Here is a 17589-nt window from a genome sequence, read left to right on the forward strand (position 1 = left end):
TGGATTCAGGCTGTGACCAGTCATTAGGTTAAAAGGGCTGTTTCTGTTTCTGTCCAACTGTAGATAAAATCACCAGGAATTATTCAATGGGAATAGTAGAAAGCTTTGAAACATATTGGGGAGACCTTGAAATATTATAGAATATATTTTAAGTTTATTTTAAAATATTTCAAAAATAGCTTAAAATGTAGTTGTTTTTATCGCTTACCACATTCAGCTGTAACTGTCGAGCTAAATCGCATTCATCACCTGAGTAAAATCAGCTTTTCCCCAGTTTCACCCATGGCTAACTTCAAGTTACTGTGGCAAAGTTTTGCACGTTATGCTCATGTCTGATATCATGTAGCTGGCGGCTCACATTTGCCTATCTCTAATGGCCAAGCCTCCTGAATCCCTTCCTCTGAGGGTATTCATTATGAGGTGATTGGATAGTCACTTTCAGTTTTCTGCTTCTTCCTCATGTTCTAAACTCATTTCTCCTTCAAGGAATCTGATGCTTTAAAGGTCTCAAAAAACAGTGTAAATGAATTGTCTACCTTTGACATGCCTCTTCAATTCTGTCACCGATGTGAAAAATTTAGATTGCTAATGGAATTTACAGGGAGATAGTAGGAACTGCTGATGCTGGAATTTGAGATAAGAAGGTGTGGAGCTGGATGAACACAACAGGCCAAGCAGCATCAGAAGAGCAGGAAAGCTGACATTTTGGGTCAGCATCCTTCTTCAGAAATAGGGAAGGGGGAGGGGAGCTGCGAAATAAATAGAGAGAGGAGGGGTGGGGTTGGGGAAGGTAGTCGGCTTGGTGATAGGTGAATGCAGGTGTGGCATGGTGGGGAGTGGTGAGTAGGAGGGGTGGGACGGATAGGTGGGAGGGAAGATGGACAGGTTGCGTCGGGTCACGGAGGCAGGAGGGAGGGTGAGTGAGGCTGGGGGAAGGTAGGTGAGGTGGTGCGAGGTTGGATGAGGGTAGGGGTAGTGGGGATTGGTCTGCAGGAAGGGTGGGGTGAATAGATGGGGAAGAAGATGGATAGGTTGTGTCAGATCAGGCGGGGAGGGATGAGAGGGAGGGTTGGACATGTGATGAGGCCAGGATTGTCAAGATTTTGAAACTGGTGAATTCCATGTTAAGGCCATCGGGCTGTAGGCTCCTGAGGCAGAATATGAGGTGTGCTTCCTCCAATTTACAGCCTTTTCTTCATAATTTCTGTCCTTATCAAGAAAATCTCTTGATTATAACTGGCTCCCAATTTCTTTCCTCTTGAATATATTACATAGATAAGCTGCAGAGCTGGGCTGAGAGGTGGCAAATGGAGTTTAATGCAGACAAGTGTGAGGTGATGCAATTTTGTAGGAGTAACCAGAAGGCAAAGTACAGGGCTAATGGTAAGATTCTTAGTAGTGTAGATGAGCAGAGAGATCTCAGTGTCCATGTAAACAGATCCTTGAAAGTTGCCACCCAGGTTGACAGGGCTGTTAAGAAGGTGTACAGTGTTTTAGCTTTTATTAATAGAGGGGTCGAGTTCCGGAACCAAGAGGTTATGCTGCAGCTGTACAAAACTCTGGTGCAGCCGCACTTGGAGTATTGCGTACAGTTCTGGTCACCGCATTATAAGAAGGATGTGGAAGCTTTGGAAAGGGTGCAGAGGAGATTTACTAGGATGTTGCCTGGTATGGAGGGAAGGTCTTACGATGAAATGCTGAGGGACTTGAGGCTGTTTTTGTTAGAGAGAAGAAGGTTGAGAGGTGACTTAATTGAAACATATAAAATAATCAGAGGGTTAGATTGGGTGGATAGGGAGAGCCTTTTTCCTAGGATGGTGACGGTGAGCACGAGGGGGCATAGCTTTAAATTGAGGGGTGAAAGATATAGGACAGATGTCAGAGGTAGCTTCTTTACTCAGAGAGTAGTAAGGGAATGGAATGCTTTGCCTGCAACGGTAGTAGATTCGCGAACTTTAGGTACATTTAAGTCGTCATTGGACAAGCATATGGACGTACATGGAACAGTGTAGGTTAGATGGGCTTGAGATCGGTAAGACAGGTTGGCACAACATCGAGGGCCGAAGGGCCTGTCCTGTGCTGTAATGTTTTATGTTCTAAATTACATAAACCATTTAAGTATTTTAGTGAAATAAGGGTAAATCTTTTTCTGGATAGATTAAAAGCCAAGGGATGTGTTGTTAATTGTTCAATTGTTTTACACTTCTTCCTTCCACTTTATAAGATAGACATAGGCTAGCTTTTAATCATAAAATTCCAAGCTAACTTGAATTGCATTTGCTTAAGATGTGTACTAATTTCTTAACCAGATGATTTTCTTTATTCGATCGTGGAGTGTGGATGTGCTAGCTAGGCCATCATTTATCTCCAGTCCCTAACTGTTAAGAATTAGGAGATTGGCAGTCAGGAACCAACCACATGTTAGTGGATCTGGAGTCACGTGCTGTCCGGGCCAGGTGAGAGTGGCAGTTTTCCTTCTCTAAAAGATATTAGTGATCCAGATAGAAATTGATGACATTGGGCAGTAGTTACATGGTTATCATCAGATGAGCAATAAATTTCAGAATCTTATTGGATTCAAACATCAACTTCTGCAATTGTGGTTCAAACCCATGTCCCCAGAACGTTAGCATGGGATTCTCGATTAGTAGCCTAGTGACATTTACCAATGCTACCACCTTCCCTTCTCTTGATTTATCTAAAGTTAAAACATTTATTCCTAAAACTAAAAGCTATATTCTGAAGCATGTGAATTATGAACTAGATATTTGCAACAGTTTGCACATTGTGATCTTGGTGAATGTGCCGCTGTATTCAATGTTCTGGCACTTTGAGGTCATTAAACCATTTGTAGCACGGGATGCGTTCATATGAAACCACAGCTGTTGACCTCACGATAGCCGTCAAGCACATTTATTTCTCCAGCAATCCTTTTATTCCTGTCAGTGTGAGACAAAAGTTTCTTGCAAACCTTTACAGCCCTCAGTAGCCTATCTCGAGAGAAATCACTAAAACAAGTGGCAGTTTTCAAATGTCAGCTCAGCATTCTTCTCATTGCTGCTGTCATACTCCTGAGTCTGAAACCCATCAACTTGCTCATTTGAGGAGTCCGTCTAACTGCTGGAGTTGAAATTGACTCAAGTGTGCCCGTTCAGTTAATTCTGCGGAAATGAGTTGACAGTGCATAGGTTGAGTTAAAAAGCCCTTGGCTGGTAAATTGAAATGCTTTTGGATTTTCTGCATGCTGGTAGTCAGTGCTGCCCCTGCCCCTGCCCCTTGGTGGTGTGCCTCAGGGGTCAGTATTGGGCCCATTGCTGTTTGCTGTCTCTATCAATGATTTGGATGAGATTGTACAGGGTATGATTCGTAAGTTTGTGGATTGCACTAAAATAGGAGGCATCATGGACAGTGAGGAAGTTTATCAGACGTTGCAGCACGACCTTGATCAGCTGGGGAAATGGGCCGAGAAATGGCATGTGGAGTTTAATATAGATAAGTGTGAGGTGTTGCATTTTGGAAAGTCAATCCAGGTAGGAGTTTCCTGGTGAGCGGTAGGGCCTTGAGTGTTGTGGAGCAGAGGGACCTTGGAGTGTAAATGCACGGTTCTCTGAAAGTGAAATCCCAGGTAGACAGGGCAGTGAAGAAAGCTTTTGGCACACAGGCCATGATCAGTCAGGGCACTGAGTGTAGAAGTTGGGAAGTTATGTTGCAGTTGTACAGGACACTGGTGAGGCTGTACTTGGAGTACTGTGTTCAGTTTTGGTCACCTTGCTGTAGGAAGGATGTTATTAAACAGGAAAAAGTGCAGAAGAAGTTTACAAGGATGTTACTAGGACTGAGTTGTAGGGGTTTGACAAGCTGGGACTTTTTTCTTTAGGGTGTAGGAGACTGAGTGGGGATCTTGTAAAAATGTATCTGATCATGAGACGCATGGATGGGGTGAATGCTCTCAGTCTTTTTCCCAGGTTTGGGGAATAGGGGACAAGAGGGAATCTGTTAAAGGTACGAGGGGAAAGAATACAAGGGAACCTGAGGGGCATCGTTTTTATGCGGAGCGTGGTGCACATCAGGAATGAGCTGCCAGTGGAAGCGGTTGAAGGGGGTACATTAACAGCATTGAAAAGGCACTTGGACGAATATATGGATAGAAAAGGTTTAGAAGGACATGGGCCAAGTGCCGGGAAAAGGGGTTAACATTTTTGTTTGCTTGGACCAGTTTGGGCCAAAGGGCCAATTTCTAAAGTGCTAGGAACTCAAAATCAAGCCTGATATGTGCAGGCTGCTTAGAATTTTAAGGACAGTGATATGAATGCAGAAAGATTTTCAAGTATTGAGCAAGTTCCCTTACAAAGGTATTTCAATTGGATATATAATGTTAATTAGGATATTTCATTTTAACATGAGGAACTTCTAAAAAGAAGACAGTAGTGTACATAATGTTGATCAGTCCAATATAGTAGAGTACAGGATTCACTAGGCAATGAAAACCCCACAGTAGTGGTTTGACCTAATCATTCCAGGCATAACAAAAAAGAAATTTGATTTGATTCTTTATTGTCACGTGCTGTGATATTGTGAAAATTATTGTTTTGTGTGCTAACTAGACAATCATTCCTTATATAAGCACATCACGTTAATAAAACAGTATATAGTGTTACAGCTACAGAGAAGGTGCAGAGAAAGATCAAGATCAACTCCAATATATTTCTCCACGAGCCATGACTTTGATAAATTACAGAGTCAATTCCACGACTTACCTCTCTACTCAACCATGAGTTTATTTCTCAAGTGCTTTCAGTTACAATTTGTTCATCAACACAGCTTCACACCGTACTCAGAAAAAGCTGCTTCATCTTCAAGCTAACAGAACGGGCTACTTTAGTCCAGAAACATAATTAACTGTCATAATAAACTGTCCCCCCTTCAGGCATTCAATTCACAGCCCTCGCAATTTGCTGCTTTGTTCTGAAGAACAGTCAATGTCAACCCAATTTCTCCCTCCACAAATGCTGCCAGATCTGGTGAATTTTGTTCCGGCACATTTTGTTTCTCATTTAAGATCTCCAGCATTTTTGCAATATTTGGCTTTTATTTATTTTCCATAGTTAGCAGACATTTGCAAGTTGGATTGAGAGTGCACATTAAAGCATGGATTTGACATTACATGTGAAATGAATATTTGGTGTTCATTCTTTGTGGCAGAGATAGATGTCTTCCTGCACTTCTTGGTAGGATGCCGAAGGGTATGCAGATGATTACTAAAGCTGAACTAGACTCAAACGTTTCTGATGAAAATAAGGCATATACCCCAGTGGTTGAATTTCTGATCTCGTATTTCCTGCCCTAATATTTCTATCTGCCTCCAACCTGGACAAACTTTTGAAAGGGGTGGAACTGATTTTTTTTATTAGTTTGGCTGCGCCGTGTGCAGTAACCCTGGTTAATTTTCTCCCTAGAATCAAAGTTAATATCAAAATTCCTGGGTGATAACCTCCAGAGTGATGTTGCAGTGCTTCCTCTGGCTGCCTTGAAAGTATGTCCTAGAGTTAAAGCTTATATAAGAACTGACAGACATTCTACCAACAGAATGATTCCAGTTCAGTTGTGACGATTCCCATATGATGTGGACACTTGGCATGCTGGCTGCAGTGAACACCTCATTGACCGGGTACTTCATCCTGTGATCTGATTTTCAGAAGTTTTCAGAGGTCTTCAGTTGAAACTGTTTCATTTTCTTGGCACGACGCTGGTAAGCAGCCCAAGTCTCACGTACATAGAGCAGAGAGAACAGAGAGGTTGTTGCTTGATAAACCTTCAGTTGGGTAGGCAGTCTAATTCTTCATTCCCAGATTCATATTCGAGGTCTACTGAAGGCTTCACTTGCTTTGCCAATTACTGCTAATGTTTTGTCATTGGCATTTGAGAGTGTGTGCTGTTTAGATAAATGAACTTGCTGCTGACAGGTGTGGACCGTGGATCTAGGTTTGAGATAGGGTTTTCCAGGTGTATTCCTTCGGTTTGTCTCATGCTGATCAGATTGTGGCATGAATTGTAGAGCCAACCCATGCTACAGCACATGTCCAGCTCTGAACTGGAGGCTAATGCACAGTCAATGGTAAACAGAAAATCGTAAAACATGACTTTAGAGAATTTTTTTTTGTTCTTCATCTGGAGTCATCTCGGTTTGAGGGCCTTCTTGTCCAAGCACAATCTGATTTTAATGCCAGGGTCACCATTGCTGAAGACATCAGAGAGCATGAGGAGAAAAACATGCTCAAGAGGGTTAGCGTTAGTATTCAGTACTATTTAACTCCACGATGCTGAAAATTGATCAGAAAATTCACTCATCCAGGATACACGTGAGCATACTAACAGGGAACTGTCAATGTCATATCATTATCACTGTTGACCGATAGTGATGAATATCTCAGGACAAACAAATTTTCCATTACCTTCTAAAGGCTGTTATGACTGTTTGTATCAAGGACCTTGGTCAGGTCAACAAACATGATGTAGACATCCATGTCCTGCTCTTGCCATTTCTCCTTGAGCTATCTAAATCCAAACACCATATCCGTAGTTCCTTAACTCTTCCTGAAACTGCATTACCTCTCGGGCAGCACATCCCAAATGAGATGGTGAACAAAGTTGCTCAAAGAGATGCTGCGGAAGGTTTAGCCAGAGAGGATTAGGACCATGTGATGATTGATGCAGGATTGGTGAGATGTTTTCCGCTTGGATAGGTGGTCAGTAGAGGTATCTTTGTATTCTCATAGAAGGGTTCGGTCCTTCCGCTGAAAGAATTCAGTGAGTTTCTTGACCAGACATGGACCTGCAGTCCTGTTGATCCCTGCTGAGATGCTACCAGCTCCTGGGGCTTGCCTCTCGACATGTGTTTCACTGTATTTGCCTTTTATAATTGCTTGCTATTGTCAGTAAGAGACCAGTTGATGACAATTTGTGGCACCCAAGTGATTGTTTCTCTTTTTGATCAAAGATATAGAGTCTTAGAGATATACAGCATGGAAACAGGCCCAACTCGTCCATGCTAACCAATATCCTAAAAAAATTTTGTCCCATTTGCCCCAAATCCATCTAAACCTTTCCTATTCATGTATTCATCCAGATGCCTTTTAAATGTTGTAATTGTACCAGACTTCACCACTACCTCTGGCAGCTCATTCCATACACGCACCACCCTCTGCGTGAAAATGTTGTCCCTCAGCTTCTTTTGAAATCTTTCACCTCTCACCTTAAGCCTATGCTCCTCTAGTTTTGGATTCCCCCACCCTGGGGAAAGACCTTGTCTATATACCCTATCCATGTCCCTCATGATTTTATAAACCTCTATCAGGTTCTATATAACCTCTATAAACCTCAGCCCCCGACACTCTGGGAAAAATAGCCCCAGCCTATTCAGTCTCTCCCCATAGCTCCAACCTTGACAACACCCTTGCTAATCCTTTCTGAACCCTTTCAAGATTCACAACATCCTTCCTATACAGTGCTTTGTGCTTTGGATTTTGTCCATGACCTCTGTTAGCCTGTCAGGACTGAGGATTGTGGATGAACCAGAGACTGGACACATTGACAAGTTTCAGAGCATTGTAGAACCTCTTCCAGTCTGTGTGGTTTGCATATGTTTCAGGGTCCATTTCTTTTCTGATTCAGCCAAGTGTCTTCCTCTCACTGATTTGACAGTGCTGTAGATGTTTTGGAGGCATCATCCTTGAGTAATAGTGATTAGTCATTGAGGTAAGATTTAGACAGTGGATATTTCTTCCCCAGAACTTTCTTGGTGACCTCATTGTTTTCACCCAACCAAACCTAATGCTGATAAGACGTAGGACTAAGTATTTCTAGAGCAGTAGATTACATTGTATCACCGAATGTCACCCAGTCATCCTTGGTGCACATCCATTTTCAAGTGCTCATCAAACTCGCCAGCTTCCTTGAGAAGGATTTTTCCATGTTTGAAGCTTGAGATGTTGAGACACATCATGACCTGGGGTCATTTTGAAAATACGGGATTAGCTTTGAAATGATGTAAGGGTGGTCGGTCGAGCGGTGAGTGTGGCAAGTGGTTTTCATTCCATGCACGTCCTGTTTGATAACATTCCTCTGCCTGGTGTCACCATTGTAATGGAATGCACACTAGTGACAGCCACTTGCTAGTTACCATCGCAGTTGCTTTTAAACACCACCATCGCTCAAAAGGAAAGCATTTATTTGACTGTGACTGAATCGTTCTTTGGAAGATAAATCCAGTAAGTTTCAGTGCCTTGCACCTTCACAACAATATTTTCTTCTTCAAATATTTATCTAATCCCTTGCCTTATAGGTTCCGCTCAGGTTGTTTGTAGGTCTTCTGCTAGTCATCTAACGTTTGCACCCTCTGCGTATCAACACTTCAGCCATTGGAAAATGTTCATTTTTATTTTGTGTATTCCAGACACAGTTAAAGTCCTACCTTAGGCATCATCTTTTAGTGACAGAAAGGCTGAAAAAGCACTGGTGAATCCATAGGTAGGCAATGACAAATCATCATTATCCAAGGTTGGTGCCTCCAAAACTCCACAGTATTGTCAAAAGCGAGCTCAGAGAGAGGAAAGACACTTGGCAGTCAGAAGGTAGATGAAAGACACAAAAGGCAAAATCATTTTGTTGAATTCACTTGATTGTACATTGTGAAAAAGCAAATCTGTCATATTTAACTTCAATTCAAAGTTGAATTGATTTCTTGTATACCCACTTCAATACAGAAAATATCACACCTGTACGTTGTGTATTATTCATGCTGCAAAGTGTCAGACCACCTTAAAAAGAATGTTCTGGATAAAAAGTCTTTTACATGAAGGAATTAACACTTGTATGTTCAAAAGAGCCTGTCTTTTTTTTTTCTCCTCCAAACACAGGCACCTCCTGGATACGGAGGATGAACTCAGCAATATCCAGTCTGAATCTGTTCCATCAGAAGTCCGTGACTGGCTGGCCTCTACATTTACAAAACAAATGGGGTTGATGCTGAAGCGAACAGAGGAAAAGCCAAGGTTCCGCAGTATTGTGCATGCGGTACAGGCTGGGATATTTGTTGAAAGGTAGGAGAAGTTTCTTTAATGTTCTCATGGCTAATGGCTTTATTTTGGTGTTTATATTGATACAAGCATAAAAGGCCAGCCAACAAGCTTGAGTCTCATCATACCAGCTTGGATAAAAGAAAAAAATTCAAGACAGTAAACACCAGTTTGTGATTAAGGTCATTTTTACTATGATGCAAGATGGCAGATAGTGGGGGTTGTCAAGGGTCAGCTATAGGACCATAGTATTTTTGATATATATCATTAGAATTCCAGTCAAAGACACTAAACCTATGCTATAATCTGATTAGAAAGTAATAAATTATTCTTCTTCAAACTAGAGAAAGTTTAAACTCCTGGGTGCTTGGAAAATAAAGACTTAAAATTCAAAGGTTTTTAACAAACAAAACAAAGTACTTTACCATAAAGTAAAATAATTTACAAGATACAACTTATACTTTAGTGTCAATAATTAACCTAAGGTAAACATGGTTTAACAGACAAACTATTCAAACATCCTCCAAAACACGCTGAATGGCATAAATGGTTAAAAGACGCCAGTTCCATGCATTTGAACACTTTGCATTATCGAATCTCAATAAAACCATGCCTGTTTCAAAAGGAATTTCAGTTGTTCACTTTTGAATGTCTAGCCTGAGAAATAGACAGTAGGCGCTGGAGCAGGCCTGGGAGGCCCTTCTCCTTTTCCTTTGGCATGTAAGTACTTGAACTTTGAATGTCCCAGTGACTGTTCACCACTCAGCAGCCCAAACTCTTTCCTTTTGAAATTATACTCTACCAGATTCACAAGGCTGTTCACCATCTCCATGGAGCAAACAGCTTGGCCAGCAGATTTGTTCTTCCTGCTTGAGAAAGGATGTACTGAACGTGGAAGGAGTGCAGTGAAAGTTCGCTGGGCTGATACTGGGGATGGCAGTCTCTGAGGAGAGGTAGATTGACTGGGCCTTTACTCTCAAGAGTCTAACAGAAAGAGAGGACATCTGAATGAAACGTATAAAATTCTAACAGAGCCAAATATGCCTGTTTCAGAGGAGATGCTTTATGGAATAAAATTAATTTGATAATTTTGCAAAAGAAAGCTCTGTAATTGGGCATTTAGAGTGTCACAATCCAAATGGGAATTTATAAACTAAAGAGTCAATCTTTTTGAAAGACCATCCTTCAATTAAGCTTTTTGTTATTTTTACTTTAACAGCTATCAGAATCAATATGAATCGAGCATGAATTAATAAGCAAGGCATGCTTGGGATGGATTATAGATTGCACATGGAGTAGCAGATGCAGTAAAGACTATATCATTTGTAGTGGTTTCTGTTTATGGTATCAGTCACATGGCCCTTCCATGTAAAATTCTGGTCATTTTCCATCAAGAACTTAAATGATTCTCAGCACCTTTGATGTAAACAATCTTCCCATCCCCACTCTCACTGTCACGGCCTCACCATCCCCACTCTCACTGTCACGGCCTCACCATCCCCACTCTCACCGTCACTGCCTCACCGTCCCCGCTCTCACCGTCACTGCCTCACCATCCCCACTCTCACCGTCACTGCCTCACCGTCCCCACTCTCACTGTCACTGCCTCACTGTCCCCACTCTCACCGTCACTGCCTCGCCGTCCCCACTCTCACTGTCACGGCCTCACCATCCCCACTCTCACCGTCACTGCCTCACCGTCCCCGCTCTCACCGTCACTGCCTCACCATCCCCACTCTCACTGTCACGGCCTCACCATCCCCACTCTCACCGTCACTGCCTCACCGTCCCCGCTCTCACCGTCACTGCCTCACCATCCCCACTCTCACCGTCACTGCCTCACCGTCCCCACTCTCACTGTCACGGCCTCACCATCCCCACTCTCACCGTCACTGCCTCACCGTCCCCACTCTCACCGTCACTGCCTCACTGGCCCCGCACTCACTGTCACTGCCTCACTGTCCCCACTCCAACCGTCACTGTCACACCACCCCCACTCTCACCGTCACTACCTCACCGCCCCTACTCTCACCGTCACTGCCTCACCATCCCCACTCTCACTGTCACGGCCTCACCATCCCCACTCTCACCGTCACTGCCTCACCGTCCCCGCTCTCACCGTCACTGCCTCACCATCCCCACTCTCACCGTCACTGCCTCACCGTCCCCACTCTCACTGTCACGGCCTCACCATCCCCACTCTCACCGTCACTGCCTCACCGTCCCCACTCTCACTGTCACGGCCTCACCATCCCCACTCTCACCGTCACTGCCTCACCGTCCCCACTCTCACCGTCACTGCCTCACCGTCCCCTCTCTCACTGTCACGGCCTCACCGTCCCCACTCTCACTGTCACGGCCTCACCATCCCCACTCTCACCGTCACTGCCTCAACGTCCCCACTCTCACCGTCACTGCCTCACCGTCCCCACTCTCACCGTCACTGCCTCACCGTCCCCACTCTCACTGTCACGGCCTCACCATCCCCACTCTCACTGTCACTGCCTCACCGTCCCCACTCTCACCGTCACTGCCTCACTGGCCCCACTCTCACCGTCACTGCCTCACCGTCCCCACTCTCACCGTCACTACCTCACCGCCCCTACTCTCACCGTCACTGCCTCACCGCCCCCGCTCGCACCGTCACTGCCTCCCTGTCCCTACTCTCACCATCACTGCCTCCCTGTCCCTACTCTCGTCGTCACTGCCTCCCCGTCCCCGCTCTCACCGTCTCTGCCTCACTGTCCCCACTCTCACCATCACTGCCTCACCGTCCCCGCTCACACTGTCACTGCCTCACCGTCCCCACTCTCACCGTCACTGCCTCACTGTCCCCACTCTCATCGTCACTGCCTCCCTGTCTCCACTCTCACCGTCACTGTCTCACCGGCCCTGCTCACATCGTCACTGCCTCACCGGCCCTGCTCTCGCCGTCACTGCCTCCCTGTCCCCGCTCTCACCGTCACTGCCTCACCGTCCCACTCTCACTGTCAGTGCCTCACCGTCCCACTCTCACCGTCACTGCCTCACCGTCCCCACTCTCACCGTCACTGCCTCACCGTCCCCACTCTCACCGTCACTGCCTCACCATCCCTGCTCTCACTGTCACTGCCTCACCGTCCCACTCTCACTGTCAGTGCCTCACCATCCCTGCTCTCACTGTCACTGCCTCACCGTCCCACTCTCACCGTCACTGCCTCACCGTCCCCACTCTCACCGTCACTGTCTCACCATCCCCGCTCTCACCGTCACTGCCTCACCGTCCCACTCTCACTGTCAGTGCCTCACCGTCCCACTCTCACTGTCACTGCCTCACCGTCCCCACTCTCGCCGTCACTGCCTCACCATCCCCGCTCTCACTGTCACGGCCTCACCGTCCCCACTCTCACCGTCACTGCCTCACCATCCCCGCTCTCACCGTCACTGCCTCACCGTCCCACTCTCACTGTCAGTGCCTCACCGTCCCACTCTCACTGTCAGTGCCTCACCATCCCTGCTCTCACTGTCACTGCCTCACCGTCCCACTCTCACCGTCACTGCCTCACCGTCCCCACTCTCACCGTCACTGTCTCACCATCCCCGCTCTCACCGTCACTGCCTCACCGTCCCACTCTCACTGTCAGTGCCTCACCGTCCCACTCTCACTGTCACTGCCTCACCGTCCCCACTCTCGCCGTCACTGCCTCACCATCCCTGCTCTCACTGTCACGGCCTCACCGTCCCCACTCTCACCGTCACTGCCTCACCATCCCCGCTCTCACCGTTACTGCCTCACCGTCCCACTCTCACTGTCAGTGCCTCACCGTCCCACTCTCACCGTCACTGCCTCACCGCCCCCGCTCTCACCGTCACTGCCTCACCGTCCCACTCTCACCGTCACTGCCTCCCTGTCCCCACTCTCACTGTCACTGCCTCCCTGTCCCCACTCTCACCGTCACTGCCTCCCTGTCCCCACTCTCACTGTCACTGCCTCACCGTCCCCACTCTCACCGTCACTGCCTCACCATCCCCACTCTCACCGTCACTGCCTCACCATCGCCGCTCTCACCGTCACTGCCTCACCGTCCCACTCTCACCGTCACTGCCTCCCTGTCCCCACTCTCACCGTCACTGCCTCACCGTCCCCACTCTCACCGTCACTGCCTCACTGTCCCCACTCTCATCGTCACTGCCTCACCGTCACTGCCTCACCGACCCAACTCTCACCGTCACTGCCTCACCGACCCCACTCTCACCGTCATTGCCTCCCTGTCCCCACTCTCACCGTCACTGCCTCCCTGTCCCCACTCTCACCGTCACTGTCTCACCGGCCCTGCTCACATCGTCACTGCCTCACCGGCCCTGCTCTCGCCGTCACTGCCTCCCTGTCTCCACTCTCACCGTCACTGCCTCCCTGTCGCCACTCTCACCGTCACTGTCTCACAGGCCCCACTCTCACCGTCACTGCCTCCCTGTCCCCGCTCTCACCGTCATTGCCTCACCGGCCCTGCTCACATCGTCACTGCCTCCCTGTCTCCACTCTCACCATCACTGTCACACCACCCCCACTCTCAACGTCACTACCTCACCGCCCCCACTCTCACCGTCACTGCCTCCCTGTCTCCACTCACACCGTCAGTGTCTCACAGGCCCCACTCTCACCATCACTGCCTCCCTGTCCCTACTCTCGCCGTCACTGCCTCCCCATCCCCACTCTCACCGTCTCTGCCTCACTGTCCCCACTCTCACTGTCACTGCCTCCCCGTCCCCGCTCTCACCGTCACTGCCTCCCTGTCCCCACTCTCACCGTAACTGCCTCCCTGTCCCCACTCTCACCGTAACTGCCTCCCTGTCCCCACTCTCACCGTCACTGCCTCACCGTCCCCACTCTCACCGTCACTGCCTCACCGTCCCACTCTCACTGTCAGTGCCTCACCGTCCCCACTCTCACCGTCACTGCCTCACCGTCCCACTCTCACCGTCACTGCCTTACCGTCCCCACTCTCACCGTCACTGCCTCCCTGTCCCCACTCTCACCGTAACTGCCTCCCTGTCCCCACTCTCACCGTCACTGCCTCACCGTCCCCACTCTCACCGTCACTGCCTCACCGTCCCACTCTCACTGTCAGTGCCTCACCGTCCCCACTCTCACCGTCACTGCCTCACCGTCCCACTCTCACCGTCACTGCCTCACCGTCCCCACTCTCACTGTCACTGCCTCACCGTCCCCACTCTCACCGTCACTGCCTCCCTGTCCCCGCTCTCACCGTCACTGCCTCACCATCCCCGCTCTCACTGTCACTGCCTCACCGTCCCACTCTCACTGTCAGTGCCTCACCGTCCCACTCTCACCGTCACTGCCTCACCGTCCCCACTCTCACCGTCACTGCCTCACCATCCCTGCTCTCACTGTCACTGCCTCACCGTCCCACTCTCACTGTCAGTGCCTCACCATCCCTGCTCTCACTGTCACTGCCTCACCGTCCCACTCTCACCGTCACTGTCTCACCATCCCCGCTCTCACCGTCACTGCCTCACCGTCCCACTCTCACTGTCAGTGCCTCACCGTCCCACTCTCACTGTCACTGCCTCACCGTCCCCACTCTCGCCGTCACTGCCTCACCATCCCCGCTCTCACTGTCACTGCCTCACCGTCCCCACTCACACTGTCACGGCCTCACCGTCCCCACTCTCAACGTCACTGCCTCACCATCCCCGCTCTCACCGTCACTGCCTCACCGTCCCACTCTCACTGTCAGTGCCTCACCGTCCCACTCTCACCGTCACTGCCTCACCGCCCCCGCTCTCACCGTCACTGCCTCACCGTCCCACTCTCACCGTCACTGCCTCCCTGTCCCCACTCTCACTGTCACTGCCTCCCTGTCCCCACTCTCACCGTCACTGCCTCCCTGTCCCCACTCTCACTGTCACTGCCTCACCGTCCCCACTCTCACCGTCACTGCCTCACCATCCCCACTCTCACCGTCACTGCCTCACCATCCCCGCTCTCACCGTCACTGCCTCACCGTCCCACTCTCACCGTCACTGCCTCCCTGTCCCCACTCTCACCGTCACTGCCTCACCGTCCCCACTCTCACCGTCACTGCCTCCCTGTCCCCACTCTCACTGTCACTGCCTCACCGTCCCCACTCTCACCGTCACTGCCTCACCGTCTCCACTCTCACCGTCACTGCCTCACCATCCCTGCTCTCACTGTCACTGCCTCACCGTCCCACTCTCACTGTCAGTGCCTCACCATCCCTGCTCTCACTGTCACTGCCTCACCGTCCCACTCTCACCATCACTGCCTCACCGTCCCCACTCTCACCGTCACTGTCTCACCATCCCCGCTCTCACCGTCACTGCCTCATCGTCCCACTCTCACTGTCAGTGCCTCACCGTCCCACTCTCACTGTCAGTGCCTCACCATCCCTGCTCTCACTGTCACTGCCTCACCGTCCCACTCTCACCGTCACTGTCTCACCATCCCCGCTCTCACCGTCACTGCCTCACCGTCCCCGCTCTCACTGTCACTGCCTCACCGTCCCCACTCTCACCGTCACTGCCTCACCATCCCTGCTCTCACTGTCACTGCCTCACCGTCCCACTCTCACTGTCAGTGCCTCACCATCCCTGCTCTCACTGTCACTGCCTCACCGTTCCACTCTCACCGTCACTGTCTCACCATCCCCGCTCTCACCGTCACTGCCTCACCGTCCCACTCTCACTGTCAGTGCCTCACCGTCCCACTCTCACTGTCACTGCCTCACCGTCCCCACTCTCGCCGTCACTGCCTCACCATCCCCGCTCTCACTGTCACTGCCTCACCGTCCCCACTCTCACTGTCACGGCCTCACCGTCCCCACTCTCACCGTCACTGCCTCACCATCCCCGCTCTCACCGTCACTGCCTCACCGTCCCACTCTCACTGTCAGTGCCTCACCGTCCCACTCTCACCGTCACTGCCTCACCGCCCCCACTCTCACCGTCACTGCCTCACCGTCCCACTCTCACCGTCACTGCCTCCCTGTCCCCACTCTCACTGTCACTGCCTCCCTGTCCCCACTCTCACCGTCACTGCCTCCCTGTCCCCACTCTCACTGTCACTGCCTCACCGTCCCCACTCTCACCGTCACTGCCTCACCATCCCCACTCTCACCGTCACTGCCTCACCATCCCCACTCTCACCGTCACTGCCTCACCGTCCCACTCTCACCGTCACTGCCTCCCTGTCCCCACTCTCACCGTCACTGCCTCACCGTCCCCACTCTCACCGTCACTGCCTCCCTGTCCCCACTCTCACTGTCACTGCCTCACCGTCCCCACTCTCACCGTCACTGCCTCACCGTCCCCACTCTCACCGTCACTGCCTCACCATCCCTGCTCTCACTGTCACTGCCTCACCGTCCCACTCTCACTGTCAGTGCCTCACCATCCCTGCTCTCACTGTCACTGCCTCACCGTCCCACTCTCACCGTCACTGCCTCACCGTCCCCACTCTCACCGTCACTGTCTCACCATCCCCGCTCTCACCGTCACTGCCTCACCGTCCCACTCTCACTGTCAGTGCCTCACCGTCCCACTCTCGCCGTCACTGCCTCACCATCCCCGCTCTCACTGTCACTGCCTCACCGTCCCCACTCTCACTGTCACGGCCTCACCGTCCCCACTCTCACCGTCACTGCCTCACCATCCCCGCTCTCACCGTCACTGCCTCACCGTCCCACTCTCACTGTCAGTGCCTCACCGTCCCACTCTCACCGTCACTGCCTCACCGTCCCCACTCTCACCGTCACTGCCTCACCATCCCCACTCTCACCGTCACTGCCTCACCGTCCCACTCTCACCGTCACTGCCTCCCTGTCCCCACTCTCACTGTCACTGCCTCCCTGTCCCCACTCTCACCGTCACTGCCTCCCTGTCCCCACTCTCACTGTCACTGCCTCACCGTCCCCACTCTCACCGTCACTGCCTCACCATCCCCACTCTCACCGTCACTGCCTCACCATCCCCGCTCTCACCGTCACTACCTCACCGTCCCACTCTCACCGTCACTGCCTCCCTGTCCCCACTCTCACCGTCACTGCCTCACCGTCCCCACTCTCACCGTCACTGCCTCCCTGTCCCCACTCTCACTGTCACTGCCTCACCGTCCCCACTCTCACCGTCACTGCCTCACCGTCCCCACTCTCACTGTCACTGCCTCACCGTCCCCACTCTCACCGTCACTGCCTCACCGTCCCCGCTCTCACCATCACTGCCTCACTGTCACTGCCTCCCTGTCCCCGCTCTCACTGTCACTGCCTCACCGTCACTGCCTCCCTGTCCCCACTCTCACCGTCACTGCCTCACTGTTCCTGTTGTTAATGGCAAACTGGCCCAGTCTTGATCCACTGCTGTTACTCAGGCCCATGCACAGTCATTATCGCTTCAGGAGAGGAGCTGGTGGAGGCTGGTATCATTATAGCATTTATCAGGCATCTGGATGGGTATAGGAATAGGAAGGGGTTAGAGGGCTATGGGCCAATTGGGGCTG

At 50.2% G+C, this 17589-nt stretch overlaps 1 protein-coding gene across 4 annotated transcripts in view; it reads left to right on the plus strand.

Annotated features, from left to right (window-relative positions):
- Nucleotides 1-17589, plus strand: part of LOC125451703 (dual specificity calcium/calmodulin-dependent 3',5'-cyclic nucleotide phosphodiesterase 1A-like) — a 793424-nt gene that overhangs the window by 616958 nt on the left and 158877 nt on the right. For all 4 annotated transcript variants that reach the window (XM_059645774.1, XM_059645776.1, XM_059645775.1 and 1 more), the window contains one exon: nucleotides 8916-9098. In XM_059645774.1, coding sequence (XP_059501757.1) covers nucleotides 8916-9098 — 183 coding nt within the window. The remainder of the gene's footprint in view (nucleotides 1-8915; nucleotides 9099-17589) is intronic.

This window comes from Stegostoma tigrinum, chromosome 5, assembly GCF_030684315.1.
Source record: "Stegostoma tigrinum isolate sSteTig4 chromosome 5, sSteTig4.hap1, whole genome shotgun sequence".
In the NCBI taxonomy this organism is placed as follows: domain Eukaryota; kingdom Metazoa; phylum Chordata; class Chondrichthyes; order Orectolobiformes; family Stegostomatidae; genus Stegostoma; species Stegostoma tigrinum.